The sequence below is a fragment of the Tachyglossus aculeatus genome, chromosome 4, assembly GCF_015852505.1.
Source record: "Tachyglossus aculeatus isolate mTacAcu1 chromosome 4, mTacAcu1.pri, whole genome shotgun sequence".
NCBI lineage: Eukaryota > Metazoa > Chordata > Mammalia > Monotremata > Tachyglossidae > Tachyglossus > Tachyglossus aculeatus.
Window position 1 is genome coordinate 105610963 of NC_052069.1, and position 24832 is coordinate 105635794.

A 24832-nucleotide genomic window follows, 5' to 3' on the forward strand; every position below is an offset into this window, starting at 1 on the left:
AAATTCCTAGAAAGCATAGGATATCTTCATTTCTTCTCCATGACCAACTAAATAGGCTTGCACTCTCAAAGTTTGTCACCAATGACCTCCTTCTAGCCAAGTCAAAAGGGCTTGACTCTATCCTGATTCTCCTTGACCACTCAGCCGCCTTTAAACTGTGGACCATTCCTTCCTCCTTGAAACACCATCTGGCCTCAGTTTTGCAGAACACAGTACTAACATGGTTTCTCCTCCTATTTCTCTGGGCTCTTTTTCTCATTTTCTTTCATGGGGTCCCCCTCCGTCTCAAGAACTCATTGAGGGCATCCCACAAAGCCGTGTTCAGAGACCCCTCCCCCTAATAACTGTGCTATTTGTTAAGCACTTACTATGTACAAATCACTGTTCTAAGCGCTGGGGTAAATACAAGACAATCGGGTCCTACGAGAGGCTTACAATCTAAGTAGGAAGGAGAACAGATACTGAACCCCCATTCTGCAGATGAGGGGACTGAGGCACAGAGAAGTGAAAGTGATCTGCCCAAGGTCACAGAGCAGGTGAGTGGTGGAGCCGGGAGTAGAACCCAGGTTCTCTGATTCCCAGGCCGGTCCATTAGGCCATGCTGCTTCTCATTCTTTCTTTATTCTAAATAAAGAAATTCTAGATATTTTAAATAAAGAAATTCTAGATATTCTCAAATATTAAAATTATATTAAAGGTAGAACAAGGAAATTTAAAGTCTAAAAAAATTCTTCCTTTGTCTTTTTCCACCTTATTTTCTAAATCTTCCAGCTGCATAAGAATCCGCTCTTTCTCCTCATCAGCTTCCTGAAGCTGCTGATCTGTGAGACCCTGGATTTCTTCCATACTCTTTAGGTTTTCCTGCAAGTGTTGGATTTCATTCTCTAGTTGCCGAACTCTAGCATCATGCTGCCTTTTATCTGATTGAATCTGCAAAAAAAAAAAAAAAATTTGGTTTCAATACAGATTTTCAATGTTTTAGTGAGCTACATGTATGCAACCTCCTTTTATTATTCAAGGGGTGTACTGAAATTATATACGAAGAATAGAGTACATGCCCACTTGAAGAAAAAAGGTGGTTTAATTTAATGTTTGACTGTCTGCATCAACATTACATCACTTTAAGAAAAAAAGAAAAGAAAAGAAAGAAAATCTTGGCACCCAGTCCTCCGGAGAATCCCCATCACGTTTTAGAACACCTCTGGTTCCCAGAGCTGCAAGAACACAGCTTGCATTTAAGCCTGTTTTATTGGCTTTTTGTTTCTTTTTTTCCTCCCCAGTGGAGGAGGCACATCCTGTATCAAATTTCAGCCATCCAAGCTTGGGTTCATCTCATGGAAACAACAAATACATTGTAGTTCATAAGAAAGGAAGACTAGAAACATTGTATACCATGGGGAAACAGAACTGGTTTCTAGTGCAGTTGGACCATTTTAAAGCCTCAGTTTTGCTCGCTCACCCTGGCTTCCGCAGCTCTGTTGCAGGCCTTCCTATATGCCTCTTGCCCATCCGCCAGTTGCTCTTGCTGCAACGCCATCTCCTCTTGGAGTTTTCTCTGTCTATCTTGGGCTTCTTCTTTTTCCCACTGAGATCGAGTCAGGATTTCATTGAACTGCTTCTGTAAATCTGCAAGGCTCTTTCCCAAAATGTCAGAAGGATTTCGGGTTCTGAAAGGAAAATACAAAATTCAAGATTAAAGAGAGAGATTTTTTTCCGTGGCACTGAATACCGGAAGAGCCAATGAAAGACTGCTTAAAGACTTGCACGTAGTACGGAAATGTGTCCGTTCCACAAAATATCTAACTTCCGTTGTACTTCCCAAGCGCTTAGTACAGTGCTCTGCACACAGTAAGCGCTCAATAAATACGATTGAATGAATGACTGAATGAATGAATCAACAAGATTTGTTTCATAAAACACAGAAAATCTGCTTTTTCCTTAATAATATTTGCATTCCATTTAAATTTGACTATTGGGTCTGCTGGAGCAAATGTAGGATTGGAATGAAATATTTAATAGCATTCATATGTCTCTTAACTGGCCTTTGGACAACAGTATTTCATTAGCCAGCTAGCTAATAAGGAGATTTGCTACTAGCACTTCTGCCACAATTCAGCACAAAATGAGAGAATCAACCAATAACACTTACTGAGCAACTGCGGTGTGCAAAGCACAGTATTAAGTGTTTGAGGTAGTACAATAGAATTAGTATACACGATCCCTGACCTCAAGAACCTTACAATCTAGCAAGAGAGGCAAACACTTGATAAAGTACAGATAGGAAAGTATTAGTCTTCTTTGCCCTGTGATTATGAAAATCAGCATGGCCTAGTGGGTAGATCACAGGCTTAGGAGTCAGAAGACCCGAGTCCTAATCCCAGCTCTGCTGTCTGCTGTGTGACCTTGGGTAAGTCTCTTAACTTCACTGTGCCCGAGTTTCCCCAACTGTAAAATGGGGGTGAAATATCTGTTCTTCTATTTAGAATGTGAGCTCTGTGTTGGATAGGGACTGTGTCCGACCCGATTAACTTGTATCTACCCCAGAGTTTAGAACAATGCATGGCACAGAGTAAGCGTTTAACCACAGTGATCCTCTAGACTGTAAGCTTGTTGTGTCTACCAACTCTATTGTACTGTACTCTCTAAATCACTCTGTACAGTGCTCTGCACATAGTAAGCACTAAATAAATACCACTGATTAAGAGCATGGGCGTCAAAGGACCTGGGTTCTAATTCCAACTTCACCATCTGCCTGCTGAGTAATTTTGGGCAAGTCACTTAGCTTCTCTGTGTCTTAGTTTCCTCACCTATAAAATGGGGACTTAATGTCAGTTTTTCCCCTTACAGCTTGTGAGCCCATGTGGAACACCGAATGTGCCTGAACTGACTATCTTGTATATACTCCCGTGCTAAGTATAGCTCTTGGCGCATAACGAGGACTTCACAAATACCACTAGTACCAATATTATTATTATTATTATTATTATTATTATTATTATTACCCATTTGCTAGCTTGTTGCCCAGGGTTCCTGAAAAATCCATGCTGCCTACTCCCCTTGTTGCCTGACAGCTAGGACTTTGGGGAATGTTCGAGCCTCCTCTATAGGAATGGGAATGCAGAGGAGAGGAACAAGGGCTAATGGATGGAAAACCCTGAAGTTTGAGTATCGATAAATTAGGTGTCAATCGCATTGAAAAAAAAAAAAAAACAACTACTAGTCATTGTCTTTAAAGCTCTCCCTCCCCGGTCCCCTACTTAAACATAAGCTTTGTTCTTCCCTCTACAGCTCAGTTCTCACTCTTCATTCCTCCCAGGCTAACCTTCCACTAATTTCTTACTCTGGACCACGGCAGCATTAATTGACATTTATAATCAGGGCTGGACGCTCTAGTAAGGTCATGCCCACCCCCCATCACATGATCCTCAAAAACATCACTCCACCACCATCCGTTCCAGGGTCAGTCCAGATGTAAGGGGAGCCATGAGTAGCTTCTACAGTTGGGGCCAGGAGGCAGCAGGAGTTGCCGTAACCAAAATGTCTCTCCTTCCTCAATTCTTCTCCCTGTGTTTTGGTCTTCTGAAACATAAAACGGCTGCAGAAAACATGGGTGGAAGTCCACCTCTTCCTTCCAGTCGTGGTGACATCCTATGGGGGGGCAGCACTCCATAAATGTGTAAAACACACACACACCTGAGTCAATAAGAATTAAGCTCCTCCTGGAAGCACTGAGATGAAGAGCTATGGGGCATAAACTCTGGTGCATGCATGCTCCTCTCTCCTGTTGCCCAATCCCTGTGATTTCAAGAGCCAGACAAGTTGGCACAGGCAGCCTTTCAGCAGCTAATTTGAGAATACCAACTTCATAATGGTCCAAACAGCAGCTATCTTCGTAATAGCTATAGGGGTGACACATTTTTGAGGATCAACCAAGAACCAGTGCAGACTAGTGGATGAAGCACGGGCTCGGGAGTCAGGAGATTCTTGCTTCTGATCCCGGCTCTGCCACTCATCTGCTGTGGGACCTTGGGCACAAGTCATTTAACTTCTCTATGCCTCATTTACCTTAAAATGGGGATTAAATCATCCACACATGAGCACTAGAGTTGCAGAAGCAATCTTAGAGGGGAGATTAGACCCCCGCAAAATGTCAACTTGGTCCACATGGCTCAATTCCTGCTAAAATTTGTTTTTTTAAAACTGGTATTTATTAAATGCGTACTATAAGCCAGGCACTGTACTAAACACTGAGGTAGACACAAGCTAACCAGGTTGGACACAGTCCGTGTCCCATGTGGGATTCATAGCCTTAATATCCATTTTACAGATGGGGAAGCTGAGACACAGAGAAGTTGCGTGACTTACCCAAGGTCACATGGCTGACAAGTGGCAGAGCTGGGATTACAACTCAGGTCCTTTGACTCCCGGGTCTGTGCTCTTTGACACCCAATACTAGTTTGGCCATGAGAGCAACAAAATTAGAAAACAGGTAGTGTGGTCTTCTTGTAAGAATATGGGTCTGAAAATCCTGGATTCTAAACCCAGCCTTGCCACTAGCCTGTGGGGCCTTGGATGAGTAACGTAATCTCTCTGGGCCTCAGTTTCCTCTTTGGAAGGATGGAGATAAAATTCCTGGTCTCCCTTCTTCTTAGATTGTGGGACAGAGACTGTGTCTCATCTGATTTTATTCTACCTACCCAAAGTGCCAGGCACCTAGTAAGCATTTACTAAATGCCAAAATGTATATTGGCATTTTAATAATATCCTTGTATTTTAGCGGATTAACTGCTGCACCAGAAAAATCCTATAGAGAGGAGCCTCTGAATAACAATATTCACAGAGATAGATCTAGCTTTCTAATCTCAAATACTTAACCATACCTGTGCACTCTCCAGTTATAAACATTTTATTGATTTTACTCACCTAATCTCACCAACTCCAGCCTTCAATTTTCTCCTCAATTCACCCACTCGAGCTGCAGCTTCTTCTGGGTGAATCAAGCCATCGGCTACATGACTGAGCTGATTTTGGAAGTCTTTAAGCTGTTGTTTCAAGAAGTTATTGTCACCCTACAGAAAGAAAAAGAAACAGTTCTGACTACTGAAAGATAGAGCTCGCAAAGAAGCATTTCCATATTTTCATAGATGATTACTGTTAAACAGGACAGTCTCCACAACCTCCAGTCCTGGACACGTGGGACAGGGATTCCCAATGTGGGACATAGACTGTGTGTAAACTGATTAACTTGTATCTATCCAGCGCTTAGAGCAGTGCTTGACACATAGTAAGTGCTTAAATACCATCATCACCACCAGTTACTTGCACCAAATAGGGGTAATATTGGTGTAAAGCAGTGATGCTAGTTAATTCCTCCAAAGGAATTGCACCACTGACTGGATGAGAAGCATTGTGTGCCAACATATTCTATCACTAGAGCACCAACTGATACTTGTTCTCCATGAATTACCAGAGAACTTCCAACTTTTGTGTGGACAACTTCCCATAACTTTGTTTCATGGTACTTATGACAATGGGGAAACTGCCAAGTTAAGGCAATCAATATTGGAGTTTATATAAGAAACAAGATCCTTTCCCCTTCGCAGATGCCTGTAACTATTTCTAAAAGCTAATCAGTATTTGGAAAAAGGGAGACCTCAATTTAACTAATCAATCGTATTTATTGAGCGCTTACTATGTGCAGAGCACTGTACTAAGCGCTTGGGAAGCACAAATTGGCAACATATAGAGACAGTCCCTACCCAACAGTGGGCTCACAGTCTAAAAGGGGGAGACAGAGAACAAAACCAAACATACTAACAAAATAAAATAAATAGAATAGATATGTACAAATAAAATAAATAAATAAATAAATAGAGTAATAAATATGTACAAACATATATACAGGTGCTGTGGGGAAGGGAAGGAGGTAAGAAGGAGGGGATGGAGAGGGGGACGAGGGGGAGAGGAAGGAAGGGGCTAGGTCTGGGAAGGCCTCTTGGAGGAGGTGAGCTCTCAGCAGGGCTAAGTATATGTATATACTTATATACATATATATGTATATACATATATATACTTAGTATATATACTAAGTATATGGAGCAGTAGGGCTAACAAACTACAAATGAAAACCATCTTTTATTTTTTAAATCACTGATATTAATAATGGTGATATTCATTAGTACCCGCTACGTGCCAAGAACTCTACTAAGTGCTGGAGTAGATACAAGACAATTAGGTTGGACACAGTCATGGGTTCATAGTCTAAAATAGAAGGGAGAGAGGGTATTTAATCCTCATGTTACAGATGAAGAAAATGAGGCACAGAGAAGCTAAGAGACTTGTCCACGGTCACAGAGCAGACAAGTGGTGGAACCAGGATTAGAATCCAGGTCCTCTGATTCCCAGGTCTGTGCTCTTTCCACTGGCCATGCTGCTTTCCTCTAGTTTCCTAAATACAACAATCAATAATTAGGCTCGAAATTATTGATATTTTTATGGCTTTCAAAACCTGAAATTGCTTTAATAGGAATTTGATGAGGAAAATTTCTCTCTTGTGGAGAATAAAAAGTAATAGGGTGATGATTTTGTTTAAGACAATGTATCGGCGTCTCAAACATCATACCTAAACATTTGGTAGATTTCCTTCATTCTATCTACATTCTTTGGCCTGATAATCAGTATCATTGTCTCTGGCCAGATTACCAGAATCAACACGACAAGTCTTAGGCTTGGGAATCGGGAAGACATGGATTTTAATGTCGACTCTGCCATTTGTCTGCTTTTGACCTTGGGCAAGTCTCTTCACTTCTCAGTGCCTCAGTTACCTCATCAGTAAAATGGGAATTAAGACTGTGAGCCCAACATGGGACATGGACCGTGTCCAACCCGACTAGCTTGTATCTACCCCAGTGCTTAGAACGGTGGTTGGCACTTAGCAAGTACTTAACAGATACCATAAAAAAAGTATTTTAGAGCTGGCATTTTGGGGGATAGTGTGGCCTAGTAAAAAGAGCAGGGGATTGGGAGTCATAAAACCCAATTCTAGTCCTGGCTTCTCCACTGGCTTGTGATGTGACCTTGGTTGTCATTTAACTTTTTTATGCCTCAGTTTTATCATCAGTAAAATGAAAATAAAATACAAGCTGTCCCTTCCTATAGACTGTTATGGGTAGGGATTATATTCAATCTGATTTCTATACCAGTGCTTTTCTGAATTTAGCACGTGTTCCCTCTATAGCTGGGTGGGACTAGAGAAGCAGCATGGCTTAGGGGAAAGAGGATGTGGGTCCTAACCCCATCTCCGCCACTTGTCTGCTATGTGACCTTGGGCAAGCCACTTAACTTCCCTGTGCCTGTTACCACATCTGTAAAATGGGGATTAAGACTGAGCCCCACGAGGGACAAACGGCTTACCGTGTATCTACTCCAGAGTTTAGAACAGTGCTTGGCACATAGTAGGTACAAATACCATAAATATTATTACAGTCTCCCACTTGGACACAAAGTCTGCTTTTGGGCAACTGAAGTGGGGAATGCCAAGTGCCAGCCTAGTGGGTCTTGGAGCCATTCCCTCTTCCTCCGCATGTTTGTCACCAAGTCACAGGAAGTGAAGAGAGAATGGGAAGGAGGGACAGAGGAAGCTGCAATCATCTCCTTTGCCCTGGAAATAGCACATTCACTGGGCTGGGATGGGATGAGGTTTGGGAGCAGCAAAAGGCTCAGTACCTGAGCAGCTGCGGGGAGGGATGAGGGGACGGGCTGGAGAGATGCCACCACACAGTGCCACCTTGGGCTCCTTAAACAGTAAACTCTCTACAAGTCTCTCAGCAGTGCAGAACCATCTTCGGAGAGACGCCGGGAGCCATGTCAGGCTTGCTGTGGGCATACTAGACGGCCTGTTGCCACCCACCATTTCCCTCTCCACCCATGAGATGTTTGACACACGAACAGCCAAGCGAGGCTTGACACTTCCAAATAATTGGTACCAGGATTGCTGTTCTGGCTCTTTTTTCTTTCACTTAAACCATATCCCACTGAGTTTTGCTTTCACCATTGGTTATATCCTTGTTCTTCCTCCTGTTCTATTTACATGTAATTTTTGTCAACCAGCCCCTCCCATTAGATTGAAAACTCCTTGGAGGTAGGGACCCTGTGTCTTGCTTCTGTTATGCTCTCCCAGTTGTCCAATGATTTGCATTTTGTGCTGGTGGCTCGAACCCTTGCAATCCTATTACCATATAATTCATTTGTTTAGGGGTGTTGGAAGATTATAACCAGTTGGGGAGGGAAATAGGAATTCCAGGAAGGGGCCCCTATCCCTTTCCACATTCCCCTATCCACCAACATCTGAGAAGGCTCTCTCTCCATAGCCCAGTGAGAGTACATAATTCTAATTAGTTTACCAGTTGATTTCCCAAAGTACATCGCAGATGAGTTCTTTAGGATGACTGAGTAGGAATGAGTTTCTAGGGTATTGCTTTTGGAGGGACAACAATCCAGTTAACTTCACTCATTTCCCCTCTGCCTTTTTACCATCCTAGCAACAGAGATTAGTCAATGCACTCATGGTAGTAACCTCATGATTGGTCTTTCCGGGCAACGGAGGCAGCTGTTTTCAATCGAAGACCTGGGGCTTCAGAATTTCCCTTCCTCGAGGGGGCTGAAAACAGCTCTTCGTATCAGGAAACCTGAGTTCCGTCACTGGCTGCTTTGTGGACCTTAGTAAATCGGTCTCTTCACTTCACTTTTCTGTGCTTCAGCTTCCTCTCCTAAAATAGGGGTAATACCAACTGCCTTTTCCTTCTCACACTGATGCTGGGAGGACAAAATGAGATGACTGTTGTGAAATTGCTACAGGAAAAAAAAAATGCTGAAAAATCTTTAAGAATCATTTTTATGAGTCAATACTGTACCTGCAATTGTTGTAGTTGCGAGGACAACTTATTATTTTCCTCTTCCTTCTCTTCTGATAACTGAGCTCGGGCCAGAGCAATCTCCAGGGCTTGCCTTTCTTTTTCTAGTTCAGCTTGAAGAGCTGAGCTCTCCAGCTATCTCCAAAGAACACATTCCACATAATTATACTTTGTAAAAACATTATCACACTACAAATTCAATCACAACTACTGAAACAGGCTACGGATATGTTCTGTTGCTTGTTATGATTGTGTACGTTGCTTTCCAATGACATAACTGGGGATCAAAATGTCTACTTTATTTTACTACAGACCATGTATTCTCTGTTGATACTCTAGAAAATATTGTTCAATTTAATTTTTATAAGTTACATATCGGTTACCATCACTCTTATCTCATTTCTGGTACTGGAAACAAATGTATTTTCAAACAAGGTTTGGATACATCATTTCTGGTACTGGAAACAAATGTATTTTCAAACAAGGTTTGGACACATCATTTCTGGTACTGGAAACAAATGTATTTTCAAAAAAGGTTTGGACACATTCTTCAGAAAGGCAGAGGGGTTTTTTTGTTTGTTCTTTGCTAAACGTTTTCTATGTGTCAAGTACTGTTCTCTAAGCGCTGGTGTAGATATAAGTTAATCAGGCCAGACATAGCCCCTGTCCCACATGGGACTAACCGTCTAAGTAGGAGGGAGAACAGGTAATGAGGAAACTTGCACTTGAGGAAACTGAGGCGCAAGAAGTTAAATGACTTGCCCAAGGTCTCGCAGCAGGAAAGTGGCAGAGCAGGGATTAGAACCCAGGTCCTCTGGCTTCCAGGCTTCGCTCTACCCACTAGGCTATGCTGCTTACCATTCTAAAGACTGCACCCAAACCTACTGAAAGCAAAAGTATGCTCTAGAATTGATTTGCACAGCCTCTTCAGGTAGGCAACGAAAACATATGGACAAATCTGGAAATGTAGGCTTCTGACTTTATTCAGTTACACGATCATTTCATAAAGAACTAGTGTAAATAACTGGCCTTGGGGAATCCATGCCCTTACCTGACTCTGTCTTTTGAGCTTGTCCAACTCTTCTTTGTGCTGGTTGGCTTCGGAGTTCATTGTTTTGAGATGAGCCTCCAACTCAGCCTCATAAGCCCTACGATCTCCTTGGGCCTGCCTCAGGGATAGATTTACTTCTTGCTGCTCTTGAAGTGCACATTCCAGCTCAGTGAGTTCCTGCAATTACACAATGCGTTGTGTCTTAGTACACAGTTTCCCAGTGTTGCTGATTTACATTAGTAATTATCTTTTCGTGGTGCAAGAAACTATAGCACATTGTACACCTTATACTGTACCACTTGAAAAGCCCAAGTCCAGGAATCCATAGTGAACATTTCATGGCAGCTCAGTCTACCAAAATGGTATTGGGACCTCAGATATTAAGTGGCACAAAATTTATGCAAAAAGGACTGTATTAACACTTGTATGACTATTAATAATTAATGTTTCCCCTCTTCAACTTTCTCCAGTTGTTGCTCATCCATCTCTTTCTCAAGCATAAACTCTTTGCCGTTGGCTTTAAATCAATCACCTTGCCCCCTCCTTCCTTTCCTTGCTTCCTTCCTTTCCTTCCTTCCTTCCTTTCCTTTCCTTCCTTCCTTTCCTTGCTTCTTTTAGACTGTGAGCCCACTGTTGGGTAGGGACTGTCTCTATGTGTTGCCAATTTGTACTTCCCAAGCGCTTAGTACAGTGCTCTGCACATAGTAAGCGCTCAATAAATACGATTGATTGATTGATTGATTGCTGCTTTCCTACTACAACTCAGCCCGCAAACTTCGCTCCTCTAATGCCAATGTACTCATGTACCTCGATCTCATCTATCTCGCTGCTGACCTATTGCCCACAACCTGCTTGGGTCACACAGCAGGCAACTAACAGTGTCAGGGATTGAAACCCAGGCTCACAGGCCCTAGTTCTTGACACCAGGCCATGCTGCTTCTCAATATTAGTCAAAATAATAACTCCACATGGAAAGTTTTAATGTATTTTAATCTATTCTTTAATTTTTGCTGTTTAGTATTTTTGCAAGGCTGGTTTCCCGACTGCCTGACCAATTGTTAGTTATAATTTAGGCAAAATATCACTGGTAGAAGACCTATGTCGACTGATGATCTGGAACCAGTTACTGTCTGGGCTGCTGGAGCTCAGTCACACTTGATATTTTGTATTTTAGCAAAATCAGAAAACATTTATATCTGTAATTTATTTTATTTATATTAATGTCTGTCCTCTCTAGACTGTAAGCTCATTGTGGGCATGAAATGTGTCCGTTTGTTATATTGTACTCTCAAGCGCTTAGTACAGTTCTCTCCACACAGTAAGAGCTCAATAAATATGACTGAATGAATTAATGAATTGGAAGAAAGACATCCTTACTGACTTAACTGTTCAACAGTGCCTTGCCCATGGTAAGCATGTAATAATTACCACTGACTGAACAGGTATGACTCTGCCTTAGAAGTTACCAGGGGCTCATCTCAAATAACCTTGAAACTTTCTGATTTTGTAAAATTATTTTCCTTCATCAGAGAAGGAAAAACACGTCTGAGTGCCATAATGGCCACATAAAAATGCATTTTTTTATTCCTCAGAAAGTTTCAAAAATTTTCTAAGGCTTTTCAATTCAATCCATGGGCAGTTAATTCTGTATTTGTTGAGGGAAAAATAAACCGGCAAATTTGTTTGTCTCACTTTTCTCACGTTTTCTGCATCCATTGCAACTATTTCCAGTTGGTTTTTCTCATCCTCAAGTTCAGTCAACCTTTGAAGCAAAGTCTCTTTATCAGTCCGTAGTTTTTCACATTCATCCTGAGCGTGTTTGGCCTGATTTTTCATGCTCTCCAGGTATTCCTGCAAACCAGTGATAATACCTTCCAAATCCTTCTTCAATGCTTCATTTGCTGCTATCTGACCTAGATAGCCGGAATAAAGACAAAATGCACAAGAAAATCTTTTAGAATTTTTTAAAATGCCCTCGTCTCCCCATTCTTAGTAACATTTTTTGTGATGCAGTCCAGTAGTAAGCTTTCAAACCAAACTCTAAAACTGACATCATTTCTTTTAAGAATGATAGTTGCCTTTTAATTCTACTAAAGGCCATGAGTAATAAACAGATATTCAATAAAAAATCTTCACACTGCTTAATGGAATACAGGAACACACATTAAATGGTAGCATTACAATAGGGAAATAGTTAAAGAAACAGATTGAGCTCAACTTGCTCCTCTTTTGAAGGATATTAAAATTGATGTACACAGGTTGTGTGGAACAAAGTGCTTGTAAAACTAGAGCACAGCTGTCATTTGTTCATGCTCAGAATACTTTTGCGTCATGCAGTTCTGGAGAGTTTTCTTCTCCAAACGGGATGATTAAGATCAGTGATCATTTCTAAAACAGACAATAGAATCTGATCACCCGAGAAATAGAAAAGGTGCGTATTATGTCGAAAAATCTAGCAGCTCCAGCAACTCTTGAAACTATATCCAAATGAACACAATTTTTTAATGGTATTTGTCAAGCACTTTATTTGTGCCAGGCACTCTATGTACAGACAAGCGTGAGAAGAAGCATGGCCTAGTTGATAGAGCACAAGCTTGGGAGTCAGAAGGACCTGGCGTCTAATCCTGACTTCACCATTCATCTGTGTGACCTCGGTCTAGTCACTTTACTTTTCTGTGCCTCAGTTCCCTCACCTGCAAAATCAGGATTAAGACTGTGGGTGCCAAGTGGGATGTGGACTATGTCCAACTTGAATAGCTTGAGGGTTTAGTCAGGGAAGGGCTCTTGGAGGAGATGTGGCTTCAATATGGCTTTCGAGGTGGGGAGAGTAATTGTCGGATATGAAAAGGGAGGTTGTTCCAGGCCAGAGGCATGATATTCACAAGAGGTCGGTGGCAAGATAGATAGATGCTCTATCCACCAGGCAACATTATTCAATCTACCTCACACGCTTATTTAAAGGGAAATCATTTCATACTGATCCTACTGAAATCAGTATCAGTAGGAAAAATAACAGCAACTTATTTTACATTTCCATTCTCTTTCGCTCCAATCTGGTTCACCTTTGACAGGGATCAATTACTGATATTGTTACTACCTTAGACCAAGTTTGTGTTTGCTCTATAATAAAAGGATTTCCAACCTGCCCCATCTTTTCAACCTCCAGACCTCTAAGGGTGTCAAAAGGCACAGCTCTTATGAAAACAGGCAAATTAAGGAACAGGTCTAGTGAATAGAGCACAGGCTTGGGAGTCAGAAGGACCTGGATTATAATCCCAGCTCTGCCACTTGTCTACTGTGTGACCTTGGGCAAGTCACTTAACTTTTTTGTGCCTCAGTCACCGCATCTGTAAAATGGGGATTAAGACTGTAAACCTAAGTGGAATAGACACTGTGTCCAACCTGGCACATATCAAATATGACCGAATGAATGAATAAAATACCATTAAAAAAAGAATCATCTAATGCAATTTCAAAGTATTTGTTCTTGATCGCCAATCATCATTTGTAATGATTTGCAAGAAACAGTGCCATTACTGAAAAAGTCATTTAATGGTTTTTCCTTTATTAAGCAGATTCATCATAAGAGGTTATATTACCTTTCCAATATAAAATATCAGTGTTTCCAGCTTTCCCATTTAGCCGATGAGTGGATTGATATCAGTCTCAGAGTTAGTCAGTAAATACTACATTTTCCTCACCATTACTAAAGCTAATTTTTAAATAATTTTCATAATATATAAAATACAGTCTGCACCTTCAGTAAGCTGTTGCTCCAGGTCCTTAATTTCCTCAGTTTCTTTAGCAATCCTTGAAAGAATTTCATCCAGGCGACTTTCAAGCTGTTTGTAGTGCTTGTCCATCAAGTTAAGATGCTGTTCTTTGCTTGTTTTCTGAGCTTTCATGTGAATCTATGAATTGAGATTATAGGCAGCTCTTTAAATGTTCTATGACAATATTAGCCATCAATTTTAAAAGGCGGTAAGGTAGGTTTTTTTGAGAGAAAACATTTAGAATTCGGACCAATTCAATTTTATTCTTTTGCTACCACAATTTATTCATGTCCTTTTTATTGAAGGGAATGCACCTTTTTAATGGTATCTCTCTCTTGTGTCTTTGCTTGTTTCCTGAGCTTTCAAGTGAGTCTATGAATTGAGATTACAGGCAGCTTTTTAAATGTTCTGTGACAATATTAGCCAACAATTTTAAAAGATGTTGAGGAAGTTTTCTAAGAGAAAATATTTAGACGAATTCAATTTTATTCTTTTTCTACCACAATTTATACATGTCCTTTTTACTGATATATCTCTCTCTCTTTCTATATATAAACATGGGTATATGTGTATGTTTATATATTTATAGATATATACATATCTATATACATACACACCATTATAGTTGCCTGTTTATTTAAAGATGACCCTGCTAACGCATCTAACAATGCGAACTGGTAACCTCGAAAAGCCTTTTGCACAACGAACCATCTGTTCTCCACTGTTCATGATAAACACTTTTCCCTTGTCACCCTGATGTTTTGGCCCCTTACAGCACCTGCCGTTTTCAGAGGCAGAGTAACCTCTCTCCTGACATATGCTATATACTCACCAGCGAAGTGGTACATTTCACAATGCCTCTATGGGCACAAGTTCACTGTTATGCAAAGAAAAAAAATGATAATAGGAGTAGGCTGCTCTTGGTCAAGATGGGATTTCTCATTCTTCTTTCTGGGGGAAACATATCATTCAGAAAGATCCCATTTCTACTCCATTATCTCTCCAGGTTTTCACACCACAAGCCTTCTAACTCTAGAGGGAATAAACCAGATTCCCTCTGGTGACTGTTCATATGGTGACTAAATCCCCTTAGAAGGTTTGCTGTTGAGCTCATCCCAGCCTCATGTATAAATATATATGCATTATATTGAGAGAGCTGTCTGAGTTAAAAGACATAGCTGCTGATGGTGAACGTGTACAATGTGTGTGAAAGAGACTACTTTTACGACAATAATAATATATTTGTTAAGTGCTTACTAAGTACTAGTTTCGAGCAGATACAAGATAATCAGGTCTGACACAGTCCTTGTCCTACATAGGGCTCGGTCTAAAAAAGAGGGAAAGCAGATATTTAATTCCCATTTTACAGATGGGGAAATTGAGGCCCAGAGAAGTTAAGTGACTTGCTTAAGGTCACAGAACAGAGAAGGGGCAGAGCCTGTAGTGGAACCCCAGCCTTCTGGTTCCCAGGCACGTGCTCTTTCCACTTGGCCACGCTGCTTCTCCCCTACTAGAAAATGCACAGCTCAGAATCAGGAGATCTGGACTTTAGTTTTGACTCCATTGCCTGTCTGCTCGTGGCCTTGGGGAAGCCACTTAACGTCTCTACTTACCTTTAAAAACAGGATAAAATACCTGTTTCCCCTCTCAGACTGTGAGCCCTCTGATCTGATTATCTACTATCTACCCTTGCTCTTAACCTATTTTGTAGCCTACAGTAATCACTTAGGTAAAACACATCATCACATTATTGGGAATGATGCTAAATTACATAGAGCAGTAACAAATTCCCCAAATTTAAGTGCTTTCTTCTTACAAATGTTAAAAAATATAGCCAATTCATCATTGCTTCCTCAAGCTCATTAGAACGTTTTCGTTTATTAGTAATGCTGAAAATATGTGCATTTTAAAGTTGTGGTCACCCATTACTCCCTGTGAACTTTAAGTATTAGCTAGCTGATGGTAACCCGTCTTTAAAACATCACCCAAATACTTGTTAAATATTTCAAAAAAGATATTTGCAGATGCAAGTCCTATTCCTACCTAAACTGATAAATGCACAGTTCAATTAGATTTAACAATACTGACAAAAGAAAATGAGTATATTAATTTATACCAATATTAAGGCATTCCTTTAAATATCCCTTAATATGTAGTTCAAATGACACAAACTGACCATTTAATTTTCAAATAGTAGACTACAGCACAAAGGGGTTCAAACCAAAATGAGCCAGGGCTGTAGTTTAAAAAACAAAGTCACAAAAGGACCACACTTCCATTTCTGCCTTCTCCTTCGAAATCCCGTGCAAACAATAACCTCACCTTCAGTTCTGAACTCGATCCCTTAAAACGGTGATGCTGAAAATGGATAAGAGCGCTGGAAAGAGACGGTCCCTTTGGTCGCCTTTCTCATCTAAACTTCCCTCCCTGACCAGCACATTTCTGGGAGAAACTTTTGTTAGCCTGCCACTTCCTATGGCCTCAAACCCCATTCTTTGTTGGACTGCAGATGCAGGGGGCTATCCAATCCTGAACCGCTTTCTCGGAGCTTGGCTCCACCCTGTCTTCTTTAAATCACAACACAGGAAGCTCTGCACTAGCCAATCAAGCCCGGCAGTTTCCAACAGCCCCACGCTTGCCAAGGGGAAGGGCTTCTTCTCTAGAGAATACAGTTTCGTTTCGCTTGCTCGGAAAATCTTCCTGACACAGAATGCGCCCAACCACCTTTTTATTAGTTGTTTCCCTGAAATCTGTAAATAGAGCCAGAAGTCTTTGGGCACTTGTGTTACAACGACAGATCCTATTTTGTGCAAGTGTTAACCTCTGCAGAAAGCCTGATTTGAAAAATAATTAGTCTCTTTGGACTTCACCTATTCACAGAAGCATAACTGTAGGAAATTCACAGGATGTGCACATTTCAAAAGCTCTTATTTATAAAAGCTACTGTTTCAGCCTTCATTACGATGTAATTTCACATTTCCCAGTGCCCAAAACTCAGTGTGGTCAGATAACAGGAAGTGTGTAAAAGGTCACCTATAAATACTACTGGAGAGTTGAGATAGAGAGAAGTAGCCTGACCTCCTCCAACCTCCAAGGTAAAGAACAACATTCCGGGGAAGCTTACTCAAATACTGTGAATCCAGGGATATCCCGTCAAAAACTAGAGGTTGAAGTTCTGCTGCTCCTTAACCTTCAACCCACCTTCTCCCCATTCACCCTGCTCACAACTGTCAGCACTGTAAAAATTCATATTAATTCAGATACAACACTAGATCAATCAATCGTATTTATTGAGCGCTTACTGTGTGTAGAGCACTGATCTTCTAGACTGTGAGCCCGCTGTTGGGTAGGGACCCTCTCTATATGTTGCCAACTTGTACTTCCCAAGCATTTAGTACAGTGCTCTGCACACAGTAAGCACTCAATAAATACGATTGAATGAATGAATTTATTCCCTAAATGGCCATAAAATGGTATTTTCCCTCAATATTCCTTTTTTTAAATTAATGACAATCATTTTAAAATGTCTGTTGAAACTAATGAACAAAAAGGGCATGGATGTGTGAAAAAGAGTCTGGCCTGGAATGAAGTGCTGGACTGAGGTAGGAGGAACTGGGGGTAGGGGAGGGCCAGAGGCTCTAACTAGCCCAGAGAGCTGGGAGAGACAAAAATAGCATAGAGATGGAAAGGAAACTTAGACCTTAAATTCTTGTTATTATTATATGTGCATAGATATTATATGCAAATATATAAAATAAGTTATATAAAATATATATTTATATATTTTAGATATATCTGTATTCCCTACAATGAGCTTACAGTCTCTCTCTCTCTCTCTACACACACACACACACACTATAAACTCACACAAGATTATTTTGGGTATAATATTTGTCCACATTAGAAAAAGTCCACTGACAATGAAATTCACCTATGAGTGCTTGTGTGGCTGAAAAGCATACTATGGGAGCCATAGTCCCATCTCCACTGGGCACACAAAAGCCCTGTTGGGCTGAAGAATTCTGCTACCAATAGTATACCAAAAAACACTGTAATATGTTGAATTTATACAACTGTTCTGATTGCTCATTATAATCCAAGACAGTTCCACAGCTACATTACAACAGCACCTTTGTTTCTTCAGGCCATCTGAATCCTCGGTTTTGGCATGTGTGCTTTCAGTACACTTTCTGGTTACAATACTGTGATAGTATTAGGAAACATTTTTCTAAAGATAGCACATTTGCATACTGCATGGCCCAGTTTCAGAAGAAATGGTCTATTCGCAGGCACGTTGCATCAGAAGCGGGGAGTACTACAACATGAGTTTTGCTCCACATGGGGTTTTGCAAGAATGCAACTCTCACATTAGAGGAGAACTGGGTGGATGATAACATTTTCAAACATCAGTCTTCATCCAAAGATGTCAGGGCATTTTACTATCCTGTGATTCTAAGGAATACTCATCTGAGGAAGCTGGTAAATATTTCCACTACTGCAGATGGGAAAATTTAGGTATAAGAAATTGAGGGATCCTCTCCAGATGAAGAACCAAGCCGGAGGTGGAACCAGGTCTAAAAACATCTCTGGCTCAATTCCACCATCTAAATACTTGACCACACTCACTGCACCAAATAAGTCTTCCCCAGACGAAGATTCAGAGATGCACCTAAGGTGAGTGAGATAATGCTGACAAACAAAACTAAGTGAACAATATACTTGCTTTTCTCGCATACAGTCCCCAAACGCAGAGGAAGATAGTTCAATGCAATACATTTTGAGACAAGAAAACTGGTAAATAACTGGAAAGCTCACTGTGGGCAGGGAATGTGTGTTATATTGTTGTATTGTAGTCTCCCAAGTGCTTAGTACAGTTATCTACACACAGTAAGTGCTCAATAAATATGACTGACTGACTGGAAAGAGCCCTTAGCTCTAACTCTTACATAGTAAATTTACTTACATGTCTTGGATCTTTGGGATCTATAGCATCAATGACTCTTTGTAGGTCTGCAACTTCCTTCTGCTTTTTTGCCATCTCTCTTCTTTGCTTTTCCATCTGGTTTTCAAGATCCTGAGCTTCCTGACGTAACTGATTCAGGAGTGATATCCTGCCATTTAAATGCTGGCAAAGCCTTTCTTTCTCTGCTTCTGTAATCTTAAAGAAAAAAATACTTTCAACTCTATTAGTCAGGAATGATATCCATAATATCTAAGAAATGAAATTCACAAGCTAAGGAAAATACTGAGAAAACATACTTCTGACCGTCCAATTTGAGCAATTAGAGAGCAGGAGGGGTACTCCTTCTTGAGAGACAGTTGGGAAAAAGGAGAAAGAAGAGGAGGGAGTAGTAGAGTAGTAGTAATAATGCAATTAGCTCTTCAGTTCCAGCAGCCTTGATGCTTCTACATACTAATCTATTATTTTAATAGAGATTATTGTAATATTTTAATAATTTATGTATATTATTTTAATTTAGGTAGTGAAATATCTGTCTCGATGTAGGCACGTTAGGAAATGCCAACAGGGAAAAGAGTGAATCTATTACAGTCATATTTATACAAAGCACAGGGCCAAATAAAAAGTAGACACAAACACACACACAACTGAAGTGACAGGAACATGGACACTGAGAGATCAAAACAGAGACAAATGCAAGAAAAAGACAAAGTTATGTAGTCAAACAGAGTGGGGTACATTTTCAGGAAACACCTATACTGATAAAATATATAGAGCTGTTCTTCATATGAGAAGAATAGGCTGTCAGTGAACTTCACCTATGAACATGACCGGCAATCTAAACCATATCCTTCTGATTCTAAGAAGATACTGCAGACAATGATATTCAACTAGGAAAGTGTAGGATTTGTGAATGTGTGACTGGAAAAACTCAATGCAGGGCCCACACACCTGATAAATTATGCACACAAAAAGGCTATGCATTGCTATGTTATGTTGGATACCTACAACATCTGATACCACTTTAGTTTTTATCTTCTTGTCTCTGGACTCTTATAAAGCTTCTTCCTGCTCAATATGTTACTCTAATGTTTGCATATGCCACACTGGCCCAACTGTGGCAACTGGCTACCAGTTTTCAGATGGTTTGAAGCACTTCCTGAGATTTTGTTTCACTACGTCTTTAAAACATTTCCTCTGTCCTCCTTACTTTTGTTTTTCTAATTTCAACTCCCATATAGCAGTTCCAATACCCTTTGATGCCAAGGTAATGGATTTTCATCTCTTTTTTTGCTAAGATCTTATGAAGAAAGCCAATATTTTCTCATCCTTTAAATTTCTCAAAGTTTACTAATTTTTGAATAGCTATTCAAAATACTGAAGTAGAACTATACATGCTACTCTAAATTTAAAAAAATACATGAACACTAACTGTAAGCATTGCTCTTAATCAATTAGCAATTAGTCTAAATCGTCTCACTGTGCAATTTAAAAAGTAATCAAATATATGGAGTCGGTTTTAACATACTCTTCTTTGGGTTACAGCATCTTCCAGTTGCTTAAACTCTTCTGTTGCTTTTAGGATGCGTTGCTCTGCCTTTTCCATGTCATTATGCAACTCTGTTAATTCGCCTTGGGCTACAATTGAAGTGAAAAAAACACTTGAATCTTAGGAATGTCTCCTTAGCACTGAAATACACCCCCCCCACACACACACACACAGTTTCTTTGCAACTACAATCTTTTTTATTTCAACAATATTTAAGACAATAGGCATTACCAAAACACTCACATATTCAAATGTTGGCTATCCAAGATGTTTTCCCTATGGTTCAAGGGCTAGGTTACTTGAATTCCAGGTTGCACTGGAGCCCAGAGTTGCAAGGGAATGTGGAGTCCCATTTCTGAACCTGGCTCTTAACCTGGGTCATAAGTGGGCTCACACCTCTCAGTTACCCCCAAAATGTTGGTAATCTCAGTAGGAGCAATTCTTAACATTTCAGATCAAGAGAGTTGTCTGTAAACAAAGTGACTTCTTTTGTTCTCATACTGAAGTTCATCACTGGGGTGATTACTTTTATCCTATGTAACTAGTGAATCTATTGGAGGATGCATTTGTCACATAAAACCTCCTGAGACGGACACATTTATTGGTGATAATTGTGCTCATAGAGTTTGTTCTTTTGGCTTTGAAAACATCTTATGTTACTCATTTTTTCATATGTGCCGAGAGCCTTCTTTACGCACACAGCTCAATTAGGTGCTAGGGAATATGCATTACATGTATAAACTGAATACAGTCTCTGCTTACAAGGGAAGTTAGCAATTCAGAATGGGGGAAGACAAATTTGGAGGGGAAAAGAAAAACAAACAACAAAACTCGAAAAAATTTAAAAATTCAAACCCACCCTTAATAAAGTACGCACAAAAACAATCGTTCTGCTGACCACCTCATGTGGCAGGATGGGACGAGGGGCAGAACTCCTGGGAGAGCAGCATGACCCTGATGGCTGGGGGGGATCAAGCTGTGCTACCTGCTTCAGAGAGGCAGGGTTTGAACACTGCAGAAGCAGACGGCTTTTCTGGGGGGGCTTGGGCTCATGAGCCATTTGAGAAAAAGTCCTCTGATGCTCTGGGGTTACTTATTTACCATTTAGAAATCCACTGAAGGACAACGTTAGGCTTTATGAAATACATTACAAGCATAATCTGTAATTTATTTATATTAATATCTGTCTCCTCTTCTAAATTGTCAGCTCATTGTGGGCAGGGAATATGTCTATTGTTATTTTGTACTCTACCAAGCACTTAGTACAGTGCCTGCACAAGTTAAGCAGTCAACAGATACAACTGAATGAATGAATGAAAGGTCATTACGCAATGATGTTGTCAAGTACGCTGAATCTGTTTTCTGAATTGTAAAGAACATACACGGTTATTTTTAATAACAATTTTACCTGCTTGAATGCCTTTTTCTTTGTCCTCCAGTTGGATATCGAGAGCTTCCTTAACTTCCCTTGTAATCTGCTGTTTCCTCTGGTGCTCATTTCCCCCCATGTTCTTAATTTGAACTGCTTGGGCATGATGGGCAATATAACTTTCTTTTGTAAACATATTCCTCTTGTACCTGGATTTACCAATGTAGGGGCTCTCACCTGGGACGTCGTCAAGTTCAATACTCTGCAACAATATTATTTAGGTTTATGGAAAACTAAACGTAGCTTAAATCAATAAAGATTAATATTTTATCTTTGGTTTCATAGTGCAATATTCCTGGAATCATACAGCTCCTGTAATCTGAGAGAACCCACTAGTCCTTCCAGTATTCCTGGAAGGAGAGAAGCTATTTTTTTCCTCCTTCTGCAGAAAGGGAGAGGCACTAAGGATAAAAATGTGTCCCAGGTTTTAAGGAATTTTCCCCTTCCCAGGTTTACCACTTATTCTACTATGACTAAAATGCCTATTAGGAAAGGCACCAAATTTTGAAAACTTAGAAGTCATGTTTCACAGACTATAAATATGCTATGAACTATACAGCGGCATGGTCTACTGGACAGAGCACAGGACTAGGACTCAAAGGACACGGGTTCTAATCTCAGCTCTGCCAGTTGCCTGCTGTGTGAACATGGGCAACTCCCTTAACTTCTCTGGCCCATAATTTCCTCATCTGTAAAATGGGGATTCAATACCTATTATCCTCGTACATATACTGTGAGCCCCAAATGGGACTGAGTCAAACCTGATTAACTTTTACCTACCCCAGTGCTTAGAACAGTGCTCAACACATAGTAAACACACAGCAGATATCATAATTATTATTATCTGATTAATGACTGAAATGCTCAAAATAAATTCTATCTTTCTGGAGCTAATCAGGTAGGAAATCACAAAATGGGTGAACCACCCACAAGGTTTAGGATTTGGGAAGTCAGAGTTTGGTTTGATTAATGTACTGTATTAAGCAAGCCCTTTCACAAGATGGTCACTAAGATTCAAACTTTTAATGGTTTCAGTTTATTACTAATTCTCACATGAGGAACTTTCTACTCCTCTCCTGAAGCTTTGAACATGGAAGAGGAATAATTGATAATAAAAATAAATGTTCCCTCATTCTTTACTGCTCATCAAAAAAGATGATTTAAACCTCTCACCTCTGATGGACAATAGTTCAGTGGTTCAAATTTGGCATCGATTTTATAAAAAGCCAATTCTTGCTCCAGTTCGTATTGCTTCTGACAGGCTCGTGTTAGTTCCATTGTCTTCTGTTTTAGCTAAGGCACCAGTTTGAAATTAAATAAAATGAGTTTTCAGGAAATTTGCAATAATTAATTTACAATAACTCTATAATATGATGCATATGCATATTTTAGATTACATATTTTATTATATAAAATAAACATATTTCAAAATATTTAATCTTGATTTTAAGTGACCCCAAAATGACAAAATGACAGTAAAAGAGATCACATAAAAGTTCTTTGAAGGTACATTTTTCTTCTTTAAATAAGTATATGGGGCTGATTTCAACCTAGACTAATATCTATTTACATTTGGCTTAGCCAAACCACAAGAGATCTTTTCAGAAATCTCATAATTCAGCATTTTGGTAGCAGTTACCTCCTAAGTAATATACATTCATTTCTTCCTACTGACATAAGCAACTTTTTATTTGTTTTTCTTTATATTTCTAAAGGACATTTGATCTCAGCAAGTTAGTCATTATTAAAAAAAATTAGTCAATTAGAGCGAAAAAATTTATTCTCATATTTTTGTTGCGCTGTTTCTGTGGCTAATGACATCTCATACTGTGAACATTTTGACTTAAGCAAGTAGCAAGAACACTGATCCAAATGATAAAATGCTAATTTACTCCTTTAGGAAGCCCAATTAATTGCAACCAATTGTTTCCACTAATTTCAAAGGTCTAATATGTGATATTTTCCCCCAGCTTTTGAAGCTGGATACCTGAAAGAGAGCATGCAGGCAGATTCCAACAGATGCCAAAATGCAGCACTAATGAAGAAAAACTAAACACAAAAGTATTGTCGGTAGGAACATAAAAACTAAAGGTGGATCCAGAGCCAAATATAAAATGGAAAATGTTATGGTTTTATAAGTTTGCAATACAGCCAACTCTGGATTACTCATAATCATCATTAATATTTTTATTGAGTATCTACTTCGAATTGTGTAATTAACTAGGTGATATGGGCATCAAATCCCCACTCCGGAAGAATGTCTAATCAAATGGAGGGGTTTACTATCAAATGTCAACAGGGCCAGGGATAACAGGGATAACCAATACTAGAACCCCTCAAATGATGCCCAAACCTCATTTTACAACCCACCAAACTTTTTACCATAGCTTTTAATCAGTAATAAAATAGTTTGAACTCTTCCTTTCATTTTGTCGTATTCATTCCTTGTGGGAGTGAAATGGTCAAAAGTTTGGCAGGCCGTCTGAAAAGAAGAACCAAATCCACTGACTGGATAATCAAGAGATGGCTATATTTAGTGTGCACCTATGTGTGCGTGCATATACACAACACTCACACCCTGCCCACCCCTCGAAACCAGACAGAAATATACACACTCACAAAGAATGCAAACAAGCCTTCAAAAAATGTGGTGTGTGTTTTGACATCAGTCACCATGCAGGCAAACTCTATGACATACTGAAGGATGTATTTTAGCCACACGGGGACTACCTTTAATGAGGAATAAAGCCTCAGCAGAAAAGGACCTGTGACAAACAGAATACCAGCTAAAGGGAGAAAGAAGCAAGGAAAGTTTGTCACCTGAACAATATCACTGGGTTGTTAAAAATGATATATGCTGCTACAAGTTCTTTATGCTGTTTAACAACAGTATGTACCTTAGCATTAGGTCTGAAATGCATTATTCTTACATAAGCAGCTTTAATCTAATCATCTACTCTGAAACAGAAGTTGTCCACCAATGCACAATATGCAGTTCAATATGCTTGTTGATAGATTTCAAGTAAATAAGTTCTGCAATGAAATGATGGCTTAGAAAGTCTTCCTGTTGTATGAATCATACACTGAAAGATATTTCATAACTATGTATTCTCATCCGGTAAAGAAAAACAGAAATTCCCTTGAACAATTACTGTTCT

At 39.8% G+C, this 24832-nt stretch overlaps 1 protein-coding gene across 2 annotated transcripts in view; it reads right to left on the minus strand.

The window, feature by feature from the left end:
- CNTRL (centriolin) overlaps window positions 1-24832 on the minus strand; it is a 77006-nt gene that overhangs the window by 38759 nt on the left and 13415 nt on the right. For both annotated transcript variants that reach the window (XM_038744725.1, XM_038744724.1), the window contains exons 8-18: window positions 22848-22967; window positions 21654-21876; window positions 20225-20334; window positions 18700-18894; window positions 13721-13874; window positions 11656-11876; window positions 9964-10140; window positions 8913-9047; window positions 4924-5069; window positions 1460-1667; window positions 751-930 (exon numbers count right to left, since the gene is read on the minus strand). In XM_038744725.1, the coding sequence (XP_038600653.1) occupies window positions 751-930; window positions 1460-1667; window positions 4924-5069; window positions 8913-9047; window positions 9964-10140; window positions 11656-11876; window positions 13721-13874; window positions 18700-18894; window positions 20225-20334; window positions 21654-21876; window positions 22848-22967 (1869 nt within the window). The remainder of the gene's footprint in view (window positions 1-750; window positions 931-1459; window positions 1668-4923; window positions 5070-8912; window positions 9048-9963; window positions 10141-11655; window positions 11877-13720; window positions 13875-18699; window positions 18895-20224; window positions 20335-21653; window positions 21877-22847; window positions 22968-24832) is intronic.